We start from the raw sequence: 13,245 nt of genomic DNA, 5'->3' as shown, positions 1-13,245 counted from the left end.
CTAACTATACATAGATGATTGAGTAATATGCAGATTACCTTCTGGTGAATGGATACTGGCAAAAACTTGGCAGGGCTGCCCCTAATGCACATTCGTATAACTCTACCCATTCTGTAAAACTTCTGGTTTTTTGGGGGGGTTTTTGACCGTTCAGTTTTTTTTCTTTTGACACTTCTATCAAAATTTGACTGCTTACTGCCTTCTGGGCAGTTTCCGGATGGGTAGCTTTCAGTGTTACCTTGGGGACCACACCCTACCCTTTCAAGGTGAGTATCTAATGCAGGATCTAGTGTCTCAAGTGCAATATGTGTAATTGGCTACAGGGGGGTTTATTTGCTAAAGCTGGTTCACTCAGAATCTCACGCACTTCTTGGAAACCAATCAGCTTCCATTTTTTATTGCTAAAGCTTAATTAAACAAGCTAAGATTAGAAGCTGATTGGCTATAATGCACAGGTGCACGAGATTCTGAGTGAACCAGCTTTAGTAAATAAACCCCACAGTGCTGTACAAGTCCAGGCCCATGGTCCATTTCTATGGTTCCCAGACCCTGGAGACCCCTTAAAGGGCATGCCCACCATGACAGATGAAGCCTGGACCTTTAGCAGGCCCAGTGTTGTTGCTAATATAAGACAGGGTTTCCTTGTATGGTGGATCAAGTTTCTGGCTATTAATAGGACAACCTGCGGAGCTTAACCACACATGTTGAATATCCATTTGTCTCTTTAGGGATCAGAAAGGAATTTTCTTCCCTGACAAATCGGATCATGCTTTTATTGGGGTTTTTTGCTTTCCCTTGGATCAGCTGTGGGTATAGGATAGTGAATGTTGAGGTTTTCCCCATCAGAGCTCATTGCACTAGTGTTGGTGTCTCTTTGGAGCATTGAGTATCTGTCCCAGATTTGCAAGGCTATCACCCAGTCTCAAGTTTTGCTAGGTGGATGTTTGGGCTTCAATGGATGCAAACTTCGGCAGCAATATGCTTCACACTGTCATCTGAATGTTTTTTTTTTTTGGCTCCTAACCCTTGGTTTCTGTGGGCCTGTTTGCTTTGCTGTTGTCCACCCCTAAGTATATTGCTTGGTGACATCCCAAGGTCTATCAGTCCTTTGTTCTATACTGTACGAATAAGACAATGGGAATCTTTACTCACTTGTAATTTCCTTATCTTGGAGTATAGTATATGACACAGGCCCCTCCCCTCTTCATCTTTTGATTACTCCTTACTACTTGATTAAAAACCTGGAATCGGAGTGGGCAGAGTTTTATGAGTGCCCACTGGAGGCCACCCTCTCCTCTGATCATTTACTTGTGTGTAGATGTCAGCACAAGCTATTGTGCTCCTTACTTTTTTTTTTTTTACTAAACCTGAAATAGAAAATATCCACTTGTGACATTTTTAACATGCAGTGCTAAACAAAGAAAAACTATGAATATAATATTATGTGCAAAATGCCACTAAATACAGCAGTACTGATATAGTGCACTAAAATAAGCAAAAAGCTACAGTCCACTGGATTTCAGTAAGTCTCAGAATTCATCCAAATCGGTGAAAGTGTGTACAAACAAGGTGGCCAACTTTCACAAAAGTGTACAGTGAATCACTAGTGAAAATCCTTCTTGAAGGATATCATAGTCACTATTGTCTATATGCAAGCTCCTGCACACATACCTATTTTATTTATTTATTCATTTATTTAACCTCCCTGGCGGTATGATTATTTCCGATTTTTGGTGCTGAAAGCGGTACCATTTTTTTGCATGGAAATATGTATTTTTTTTATTGTAGGCTGTAATTTTTAGGAAAAACTCACTGAAATCTGTCCGAACAAGAGTCTAGTAAACATCCCGGGTATGATAAAATTTGAAACACAAAATCATAAATTATAATTTAATAAATAATCATAAAAATAATATAAAAATAATAAAAAATTTAATTCAATAATATAATCAAACCAAAAACACTGAAATGTGAAATAGAGCGCCAAGTTCGCACATCGCTGAGCAAAGTCGCAAAATCGTTTTCAGTTTCTGATGACGAATTTCCCCCACGAATCATTATCACTCAATTCTGTAAGTGGTTCTGATTTACTATCGCTGTTCTCTAGCTGATCTAAACCGCTTTTGACCTAAAGGGACACTTTTTGGACGCCATGGACATTTCTCAGTTTCCAGGCAGAAAGAATAGACAAAATGCAGGCAAAGCACTAGGGACAAAATGTATGTGAAATAGGTTGAAACAGCAATGTTTTACTGTGTAAAATGTAAAAAAAAAAAAATGACATTTTTTAAAATTTTTAAATTTCCCGCCGGCGGCGGCGTCCGTACGTCCCGACGTCACAGGGACAGGACACAGAAGCCGGATGCCGGCATCGGCCGGAGGAGATGGCCGGGGACGCTGCAGGGGACACATCGTGGGAGCGCAGGGTAAGGTAAGTGAAGAACACTTGCCGGAGCAGTGCCGCAGGGTAAGCCCGAGTGTAGCTCGGGGTTACCGCTTTTGGTACTGAAATGTTACCCCGAGCTACACTCGGGAATACCGTCAGGGAGGTTAAGGTACTTATATAGCGCCGTCAATTTACGCAGCACTTTACATATATATTGTACATTCACATCAGTCCCTAACCCTCAAGGGGTGTACAATCTACTTGCGTCACCCCACTGCACAGGGCTCACCTTCTGTATGTGATCTAAACTAACATATTACCTAGGTGAACATGTCTGCACCTATCCAGGCTAAACCATTGCTAGGTCTTTACCACCTTACACCCTCCAGGACACATTGCACCCTAGCTCAAGAAGGTGTGAAAGCGTCACATAGTGTAAAATCATAATAGGGTTTCTGTCTTGTGCAGTGTGTTTCTGAGGTCTATGGCAGGAAAGTGTTCGATATATCTTTTTTATGTACACTATATGGCTAAATATGGGATCACCACTCCAAATAATTGAGTTCAGGCGCATACAATGAGAGATACTGGTAATTCTATAGCACACATAGGCATTTTAGGTAATGTGCATTTCCAACCAGGTAACAAAGGTTTGAGGAAGGCCATTTTCTGTTTCACCATTACTGTGCACAAAGCCAGGTCCATAAAAACATAGGGCGGGTGAGTGATTTACTAAAACGGATCCACTCAGAATCATATGTAATGACACCACTAGTTTACTGAGCCTTGACACATATGGGGAGATTTACTGAAGCTGGTGAACTTGGATTCTGGTGCAGCTGTGCATGGTAGCCAATCAACTTTTATCCTAAACATATAAAATATATATGTGCAGTGCTAATCAACAAATGAGGTATATGTGAAAATTGTCCCCAATTATAGGAACAAAAATCAGTGACAGTCTTTATAATAAACATAGGGTGATATACAGCTTCAATCTAGTGGTGGTGCTCTTAGTGGTAAGGTAAGAATTACGCACTCACCAGAAGCGTAATTAAATTACGCAGTATGTAAATCAGCAAGGATCCCCTTCACAGGTATAGGTCCAAGCTGGAACTTGGGATAGGTTCTCTCTCAAGCTGATAAGAATATGAGCCCTCAGAGGATGTAGGTAGATCCAGCTGGCCAGAGGTCCCTTTAAGGGATAGGTGGGTACAGATGCCTGCTTACAGGTGCTTCCCTCTCTGGGTCTGGTGGACTGGTAACTGGATCACAGCAGGGCTCTATAAACAATATAGCTCCTCAAGGGAGATCAAGGAGAGTGCCCATAGTGTAGTAATTCTTGTCAAAATTTATTCAGCAATAAAATGATTCATTAAGAGCAAGTAAACAATAACAACAGCGTCAGGTATGCACAGATCGACTGACCATCCAGGATCTAAGATGGCCGCCGGGCCTCCACGTGGCATCGGCGGCGTGATGTCACAACGTCCTTGGCTCCTTCTAAAGCGTTTTGTGCGCATGCACTTCTTCAGAGGCAGGAGACTACTGTGCACAAAGCCAGGTCCATAAAAACATAGGGCGGGTGAGTGATTTACTAAAACGGTCCACTCAGAATCATATGTAGTGACATCACTAGTTTACTGAGCCTTGACACATGTGGGGGAATTTACTAAAGCTGGTGAACTTGGATTCTGGTGCAGCTGTGCATGGTAGCCAATCAACTTTTATCTTACTCTTCAGTTAGACAATAAAACCTGGAAGCTGATTGGTTATTATGTGTTTTAATAAATCAACCCCATGGTTTTAGTGTGAGGTGGAGGACTTTGAGTGCACAAAGCCCTGACCTCAACCCTACTGGACACTTTTGAGATGAATGCAAACACCAACTGCAAATCAAGTCTTCACATACAACATCAGCACTTGACATCACAAATGCTCTTTTGGCTGAATAGGCACAAATCCCCCACAAACACACACCAAAATCTTGTGGAAAGCCTTTCTAGAAGAGGGGAAGCTGGTATAGCAAAGAGGGAAGTCAACATATCAATGCTCATTGTTTTGGATTTGGATGTCCAGCAAGCTCATGGAAATGTGACCGTCAGATGTCCACAAACTTTTGGCCATCTTGTCCATGTCTTTTATGTCTAATCATATTCTGTAATGATGTTGGTAAGTTCTTTAATTGGTCTTTTTTTTTTTTGTCATTCTTGTAGTCCTTCAGTATTAAGTGTTCTGATCCCCAGTGTAAGGAACCTGAAAACGGATGAGCTAGAGGAAAGCCCACTTTTCTCCACACTGTAAGTATTTCACCATTTGCAGGGGGGGGGGGGTGCCATGGGCACATGTGGGGGGTGCCATGGGCACTGCAAGGTGCATTTTTATCAACCAACTGGTTTTTAGCTTTAAGATTAAAGTGGTTGTAAACCTTAAAAATCAAAATTTAAAATGACCAGTCTACCTCACACAGCATAACAGCAGAAGTCATTTTGGCTATAGTCTGACCATTTCAGTCGTCTGAAATTCTCTCTGCTTTCCTACAGTAAAAAAAACCTGATGCGTGAATAAAAAAAAAATTGTCGTCACACCCCCCTCTCCTGTGACTGACAGACTATTTAGGAGTGAATGAGAGAAGGGGGCGTGTCTCGCAGCCATCCACACAGATCACTCCCTAAACTGGGCAGCACAGTGACTAAATGGTTAGCACTTCAGCCTGGCAGTACTAGGGTCACTGATTCAAAACCCAACCCCAGCACCATCTGTCTGGAGTTTGCATGTTCTCCCTCTGACTGCGTGGGTTTCCTCCGGGTACTCCGGTTTCCTCCAAGACTCCACTGCGCATGCCTGAAAGGACGCCATATGGTGTCCACCCGGAGGGACGAGGTGTTTTGCCGGCCGCCTTTGTGCTATTGGCCGGGCGGGAATGAGTTAATTCAGAATAAGCATATTTACACGCCCAGTGAATCCTGTGATGTCCTCTGCTAATCCACCACCCAGTCCTGTACTGCCATCTTTACTTTTGTGTCATTGTCAACAGACTGTCTCCTCCTAGTTCTTGCTGCCAGCCCCCTGATGACGCAGTACCTGATCTCATGCTTGCACAGGCAGAGCTCTGGCACCATGATGTACAGGTTACATAGAGTGAGATCTCATGTGGCATCTCTGTTGAATGGAACTGCAGCCTCCTAGGAATTTTCTCATGGGTATTCCAGGAGGTTGCAGACATGGGCTGTTACATAATTACATCAGTTTTTGGTTTACATATATCTTTAATTGGAGCATAATAAAATGCCCACTCTAAATAAGAACCTAACAAATGGTGCAATTATTAATTTTTTTTTTTTCTTTTTTTGTCTGTCAGTTTTCCATCATCAGACAGTTCCAGCTACTTCATGCGGTTGTACACAGAGCCTCTCCTAGTGAATCTACCTACACCTGATTTTAGCATGCCCTACAATGTTATCTGTCTGACATGTACTGTAGTAGCTGTGGGCTATGGGTCTTTCTACAACCTTCTCACAAGGACTTTCCAGGTGGAGGACACTAAGCAAGGAGGACTGGCAAAGAAGATTGCCAACCTAATTCGTAGGTTGCGCGGTGTGCCTCCTTTGTGAACATGGCACTATTTGTTCAGAGGAATTACTCTGGGCTTCTCCTGTGGATCTGGAAATGGTTGACCCTTAGGTCCGTTTGGATCAGCTATCTTGTGAAATCAATTTCAGAAACCTATTGTCTGGCTGTAAAAAAAAACAAAAAAAACTGAGGTATTGTATTACACTGGAGGCTTATTGATTGCACCAGTACATAAAAAAGAAGTTGTTAAAAAATGGGTAGATTTTGGATTTGTAACAAATAAAAGTTAATGTCACTGAAACAGGTCACAGGGCCAGTAATAATCAGAGGCAAGAAGGCAAAGTTGCTATTGTATGTGACTATGGCAGGACTCCTTCTCTGCATTAGGTGACGACTGTTATTTGCTGTAAAGCCAGCTACCATTACCTGGTAGTAATTGCTATTTGTGATCACACAGTAGCATGATCAAGAAAACTGCAGAGCTTTAAAGAGACTGCCACTTGGGGATAAGGGGGCAAACTGCATCAGGAATGAAATGATTCACCTGCAGCACTCCCCTAAACTTTCTGTTGAATGAAATCCCAAGCAATTCTGCTAGGCAAAGCTTCAGCATTTCCTGATAGTGCTGACCGCCTCCTGCACATTTCTGTTGGCTAATGAGGTTGCCTGTTATATTGATGAACAAATAAAAACGTGGATAAGGCTTAGCAGGAAGCTCAGACAGTGCCTGGAATTGCGTGGCATTTTCTGTTGGAATGGCCTGAGTTTCAGCATAAGGGGAGGTCTGTGGGGAAGCTGCTTGCAGGTAAGTGCACCTCGAGGTGCCTTCACTTTATTGCTTCAGCAGTTTACCTCCCTTTACCCCAGTGATAGTCTCTTTAATTGTTGACTTATTTTCCTTTTCAAGTACTTTTGTTTTGTATCAAAATGGATTGCACTTCTTGCCTATTTATTTTGGGGTTCATTGTGTGTTTGCATTTGCTTGATTATTTTTCTATGTTTTGTAAAGAATCAGTATTTCTAAAACAAAAATCTATCCATCTATCATGTGCACATTTTCTTCTTATAATGCTACAACATTCATTAATAGGGTGTATCTATCAACCCCTCACAACTACTTTTTGGTTTCTTTTAAATATTTCTATTATTTGAAAGGAATTAGCCAGCCCCATACACTTTTATATTGTGATGACTAATGCATTAAATAATGCATTGGGTCTGGAAGACCTCAGATGACAGTACAGATACACTTGCATCAGGGCTTCCAGAGCCCCACTGAGTCTCTGCTCAGGCTTAAAAAACCCTGGCTACAGCCATGGCCAAATGTTGTTTTTATGATGGCAATTTACATATAGAGGCGTACCTCCGTTTACGAACGCCTCGGTTAACGTAATTTTCAGTTTACGAATGAAAATCCATTGAAAATGATGCCTTGGTTTACAAATTTTTTTCACAATACGAAGCAAGTTTCCCTAGGATGTATTGCGTCTGGGAGGTTTATAGCGCCGGCCCTGTCCCTTTAAAGTGCACCTCCAGAATGGATTAATTGGTCTTCAGTGCATTTACGAAATAATTTTTAATCATGTCCCTGTACAGTATTTATGCCTTTAAAGTGCACTTTATAAAGAGTTTTGAACAGATAAAAAAACTTTTTTTTTTTTTTCTGACCTCTGGAGTGGATGAATTGGTTTTCAATGCATTCCAATGGGAAATCGCAATAAGAAATGTCCCGGAGAATGTATTAAATTCGTAAACCGAGGTACGCCTGTACTCCCAGAATGTTATGAAGTTATCAGATGAATTGCAATTATTTGCAAAGTCCCTCTTTGCCATGAGAATGAACTTAATCACAAAAAAAATTTCCACTGCATTTCAGCCCTGCCACAAAAGGACCAGCTGACATCATGTCAGTAATTCTCTTGTTAACACAGGTGTCAGTGTTAACAAAGACAAGGCTGGAGATCACTCTGTCAAGCTGATTGAGTTAGAATAACAGACTGCAAGCTTTAAAAGAAGAGTGGTGCTTGAAATCATTGTTCTTCTGTTAACCATGGTTACTTGCAAGGAAACATGTGCAGTAATCATTGCTTTGCACAAAAAGGGATTCACAGACAAGGATACTGCTGCTACTAAAATTGCAACTAAATTTATCCATGTATTGGATCATCAAGAAGAGAGGTTCAATTGTTGTGAAGAAGGCTTCAGAGCGCCCAAGAAAGTCTAGCAAGTGCCAGGACTGTCTCCTAAAGTTGATTCAGCTGGGGAATCGGGGCACCACCAGTGCAGAGCTTGCTCAGGAATGGCAGCAGGGAGGTGTGAGTACATCTGCACACAGAGTGAGGTGAAGACTTCTGGAGGATGGCCTAGTGTCGAAGGGCAGCAAAGAAGCCACTTTTCTCCAGGAAAAACACCAGGGACAGAATTATATTTTGCAAAAGGTACAGGGATTGGACTGCTGAGGATTTGGGGTAAAGTTATTTTCTCTGATGAATCGCCTTTCAGATTGTTGGAGCATCCGGAAAACACCTTGTCTGTAGAAGAAAAGGTGAGCGCTACCATCAGACCTGTGTCATGCCAACTGTAAAGCATCCTGAGACCATTCATGTATGGGGTTGCTTCTCAGCCAAGGGAGTGGGCTCACTCAAAATGTTGCCTAAGAACACCGCCATGAATAAAGAATGGTACAAAAACATCCTTTGAGAGCAACTTCTCCCAACCATTCAAGAACAGTTTGGTGACAGCGTTTTCCAGCATGAAGAGCACCTTGCCATCAAGCAAAAGTGATAACCAAGTGGCTTAGGAAACAAAACATTGACATTTGGGGTCCATGGCCAGGAAACTCCCCAGACCTTAATCCCATTGAGCACTTGTGGTCAAACATCGAGGCCGGTGAACAAAAAAAAAGCACAAATTCTGACAAACTCCAAGCATTGATTATGCAAGAATGGGCTTCCATCAGTCAGGATTTGGCCCGGAAGTTGATTGACAGCATGCCAGAATGAATTGCAGAGGTCTTGAAAGAGAAGGGTCAACACTGCAAATATTGACTCTTTGCATAAACTTAATGTATTGTCAATAAAAGGCCTTGACGCTTATGAAATGCTTGTAATTATACTTCAGTATACCATAGAAACATCTGACAAAAAGATCTAAAAACACTGAAGCAGCAGACTTTGTGAAAATTAATATTTGTGTCATTCTCAAAGCTTTTGGCCACGGCTGTAGTAGATCTCACTGGGGGTGCAGGATGTGCAAGAGTCCATCCCAACTCTGTGCTAACAATAAAGGCATGAAATAAATCCCGAACCACCGCACACCGTTCATTTAGAAGATCATAGTCGGCTCAGATGGCTCCGTCAAAGCCACGGTCCACGGGACTTAATCATGGAGGTTTTAACTGAGGCTGCTATGAATGAACAGTTTTGCATGGGGTGTGGTGTACAGGAATTTTTTTCATGCCTTCTGGATTTTCAGAGAGCTGTATTTCAAAGGACAGCATAAATGTAAGGGTAGTTAACATGTCATTCATACTGTGGTGCTTTCACTGCATTTTATGCACCACAAAAAGTGCTAGGCAAAATTATGTACCATCCAAAATAAAACTCTATATGTACCCAAAGAAAAGTAAAACTTTCACCCTTGAAAGTGCAAAATTATTAGTATAAACCTTTTCAAAAAAACAAAAATCTCCACATACAGTTGTGACCAAAATTATTCAACCCCCACTGAAATTGAGTGTTTTGGCCAGTTTGACATTGCTTTTGATCATTCAGTCATCTTGCTTACATTTACATTAAAGAGGCACTTGTAGGTCAGACAAATATAACATAACAGTTATAATGAAATAACCACAAATGTCTTTTCTGTGCTCACAGCATTATCAGTTTTATTCAACCCCCAAGTGACATTCAATCTTAGTACTTAGTACAGCATCCTTTTACAGTTATAACAGCTTTTAAACGTGAAGCATAGCTTGACACAAGTGTCTTGCAGCGATCTACGGGTATCTTCGCCCATTCTTCATGGGCAAAGGCCTCCAGTTCAGTCACATTCTTAGGCTTGCGCACTGCAACTGCTTTCTTTAAGTCCCACCAGAGGTTCTCAATCGGATTTAAGTCTGGTGACTGCGATGGCCACTCCAAAATGTTCCAGCCTTTCCTCTGCAACCATGCTCTAGTGGACTTGGAGGTATGCTTGGGATCATTGTCCTGTTGAAAGGTCCAACGTCTCCCAAGCCTCAGGTGTGTGACGGACTGCATCACGTTTCCATCCAATATCTCCTGGTACTGAAGAGAATTCATGGTACCTTGCACACGCTGAAGCTTCCCTGTACCTGCAGAAGCAAAACAGCCCCAAAGCATGATTGACCCTCCACCATGCTTCACAGTAGGCAAGGTGTTCTTTTCATCATAGGCCTTGTTCTTCCTCCTCCAAACATAGCGTTGATCCATGGGCCCAAACAGTTCTAATTTTGTTTCATCAGTCCACAGAACACTATCCCACAACTTTTGTGGTTTGTCCACATGGCTTTTGGCATACTGCAGTCGACTCTTCTTATTCTTTGGAGACAGCAAGGGGGTACGCCTGGGAGTTCTGGCACGGAGGCCTTCATTACGCAGTGTGCGTCTTATTGTCTGGGCTGAAACTTCTGTACCCACATCTGACAAATCTTTTCTCAGTTCCTCAGCAGTCACACGGGGACTTCTCTCCACTCTACGCTTCAGGTAGCGCACAGCAGTCGAAGTCAGCATCTTCTTTCTGCCACGACCAGGTAGCGTTTCAACAGTGCCCTTTGCCTTGAATTTGCGAATGATGCTTCCTAAGGTGTCTCTTGGTATGTTTAACATCTTTGCAATCTTCTTATAGCCATTGCCCTTCCTGTGAAGAGAAATCACCTCTTCTCTTGTCTTCCTGGACCATTCTCTTGCCTTCACCATGTTTGTAACCACACCAGTAAATGTCTAGAAGGAGCTGAGTATCACAGTCATTTTAAAGCTGCCTAATTGGTGCTTATTATGCTTGATTGCTGCTCGGTGACATCCACAGGTGTTTTCAATACCTGATGGAAAGCACCTGTATGAACCTCTGTTCTTCAGAGTGGTAGTCTTTAAGGGGTTGAATAATTGTGGCAATGAAGAAACCACATAAGAACCATTTACTACTGTATTACATAAACAATTGATGTCATTTTAGTTGCATTTGGGTAGTTACAACGTCCTTGTAGGATTTGATTCTGAATACAATTCCAAATGTACACTATAGTCCCTAAACCCCTTTACAGCATTGGGGGTTGAATAATTTTGGTCACAACTGTATGTCCAAAGTGTCCACAAATATCAAATTTTCCAAAATGATGTCCAAATCTTCACTCCAATCCAGAATACCTCAAACAAAATATAAACTAAATATAGTGCATTACCCTTAAAATTAAATAGAATTCTGTGAAATCATGCACAAACACTAGTGAGAATATAACAGCACAAACAAAATAAAAAAAAAAAAATGTGAAATAAATTTGTATTGTATAGTGTTTAAACACAATGTGAAATTCAAATTCAAAATCCACACTGGTGATAAAGTGAATGGATTACTCCAAATGTAATAAAACACATCACACAAATGCAATCAGTGACACAGTGCACTTAAAGAAAATGAGTGCCCACACTCTGTGTTAAGATTACACACTATTACCTTCATTCAAATTAAGCAGGCATTTTCATATTTTTCCGCAGAACAGGTGGCTTTTCCTCTTTAGAGGGGAGTATAACGAAGTCTCCCCATTCCTCACAAAATAGAGAAGAGAGAAACTCAGCGGAGTAGAATACAAGAATTTAATAAAATAGTATCTGCTTACATATCATAAAGGACTATCCAACCACTAGCAGACCACATCCAAAATGGCCGCAATGTTACTTCCGGTTTGCGTCTGACGTCACGACCCTGACGCGTTTCGTCACTTCCGACTTTTTCTTAAGGGATCCCTTAAAGCATTGACATTCTTGTATTGGGTTAATTTATGGTTTTCTATGGGAAATGTCAAAATAAACTTTGTCTTGAATAAACTATTATTTCCATCGAATATATTACAAATTATATTAGCTATGGTATTGTGTAGATTACAGATGCCTTGGGAAGATTGTTTATTTCACACATAACTGTTACACATTTTCCACAGCACTTTACATCAGTTTCTGCACTCAGTGGAGATTACATGTTCTACCACAGTCTGCACACAGTTGGACCATAAGTTGGTTAACTAATGTGTTTTTGGATTGTTGAAGGTAACTGGGATATCCACAGTTAAAGTAGATGTGAACCTTGACTGGGTTAGATTTAGTTTGCTAATGCACTGTGTAAAAATAAGTTATTTTCCTTTCTACTCCATTGAAGGAAACAACCTCTGAAAACTTCGGGTTACACTGCCCCCTACAGGAGTATAGGATAATGCCAAATGAACTGTAGGCCATCCCAGGATATAACTTCTACTAACAGCAAGCCTCTGTTTTTTGCAGGAGGAAGAATGCCTTTTTTTTTTTTTTTTTTCTTCTTTTTTTTTTTTTTTTTGAGGAGCCATCTTCCTATCATCCTGAGTTGCAGCCTGTTATTCAGGGCAATGGAGAGAGTGGAACCTATCAACTTGTGTTGTAGATATTTGCAGCTGGAGAAAAGGGCTTTCATTCACAAAAACATAGCTGACAACAACACAAGCCAGGTACTACACTAAGCTGCCCTTTCTAGACCTGTGTGTACTGGCTAGGTTTGTCTGCAGATATTGCTAATGCATGTGGTATAGAGTCCTGTTGCCCATTAGTGCTGGAGGCTGTCCACTCATTGCTCTCTCTGGCTCTGTGAGATGTCGCTGGGTCTTTTCCTTTTTCAGAGGAGGTTTTTTACTACAGACATGCATAATGTTATGTTCAGATTACCCAGCTTATCTCCGATCTTGACCATAAAATTCACTACCAGGCCACCCCTACAGATTCAGTGCCTTATCTGCCTGTGGGGTCTTGGCTACTTCCAAGCCTTTGGATGTGGAAGCTTTCGTCTTGTCACCAACTTGCTTAAGTTGACCAACTAATGAGCTTTCCCCTGAGAAAATCAGTCTTCTGCTATTACTCCAAAATTAAAGGAAAGGGCTCTTATGATCAGGGCAACACACCATGAAACTGGAAGATCAGCCTGTACCTTCTGCCAGTACAGTGTCTTGCCTTGGGTCATACAGGACCCCAAAGCCCTCCAAAACTTTCTCTTTTTTGAGTTTTTGATTTTGAAGATTTAAAGTACCC

General features: G+C 41.5%; 1 protein-coding gene across 1 annotated transcript in view; it reads left to right on the top strand.

Annotated features, from left to right (window-relative positions):
- PIGT (phosphatidylinositol glycan anchor biosynthesis class T) overlaps nt 1-12,021 on the top strand; it is a 35,162-nt gene extending 23,141 nt beyond the window's left edge. The window contains exons 11-12 of the mRNA XM_089673236.1: nt 4,603-4,686; nt 5,748-12,021. Of these exons, the coding sequence (XP_089529362.1) occupies nt 4,603-4,686; nt 5,748-6,000 (337 nt within the window). The 3' untranslated portion in view covers nt 6,001-12,021. The remainder of the gene's footprint in view (nt 1-4,602; nt 4,687-5,747) is intronic.
- Nucleotides 12,022-13,245: the final 1,224 nt, after the last annotated feature.

Source organism: Staurois parvus, unplaced genomic scaffold, assembly GCF_062004578.1.
Source record: "Staurois parvus isolate SC_StPar_1 unplaced genomic scaffold, SC_StPar_1.0 ptg000137l, whole genome shotgun sequence".
Classification (NCBI taxonomy): domain Eukaryota; kingdom Metazoa; phylum Chordata; class Amphibia; order Anura; family Ranidae; genus Staurois; species Staurois parvus.
Note: the sequence above shows the minus strand (reverse complement) of the source record. Positions and strands in the feature narration are given on the sequence as shown.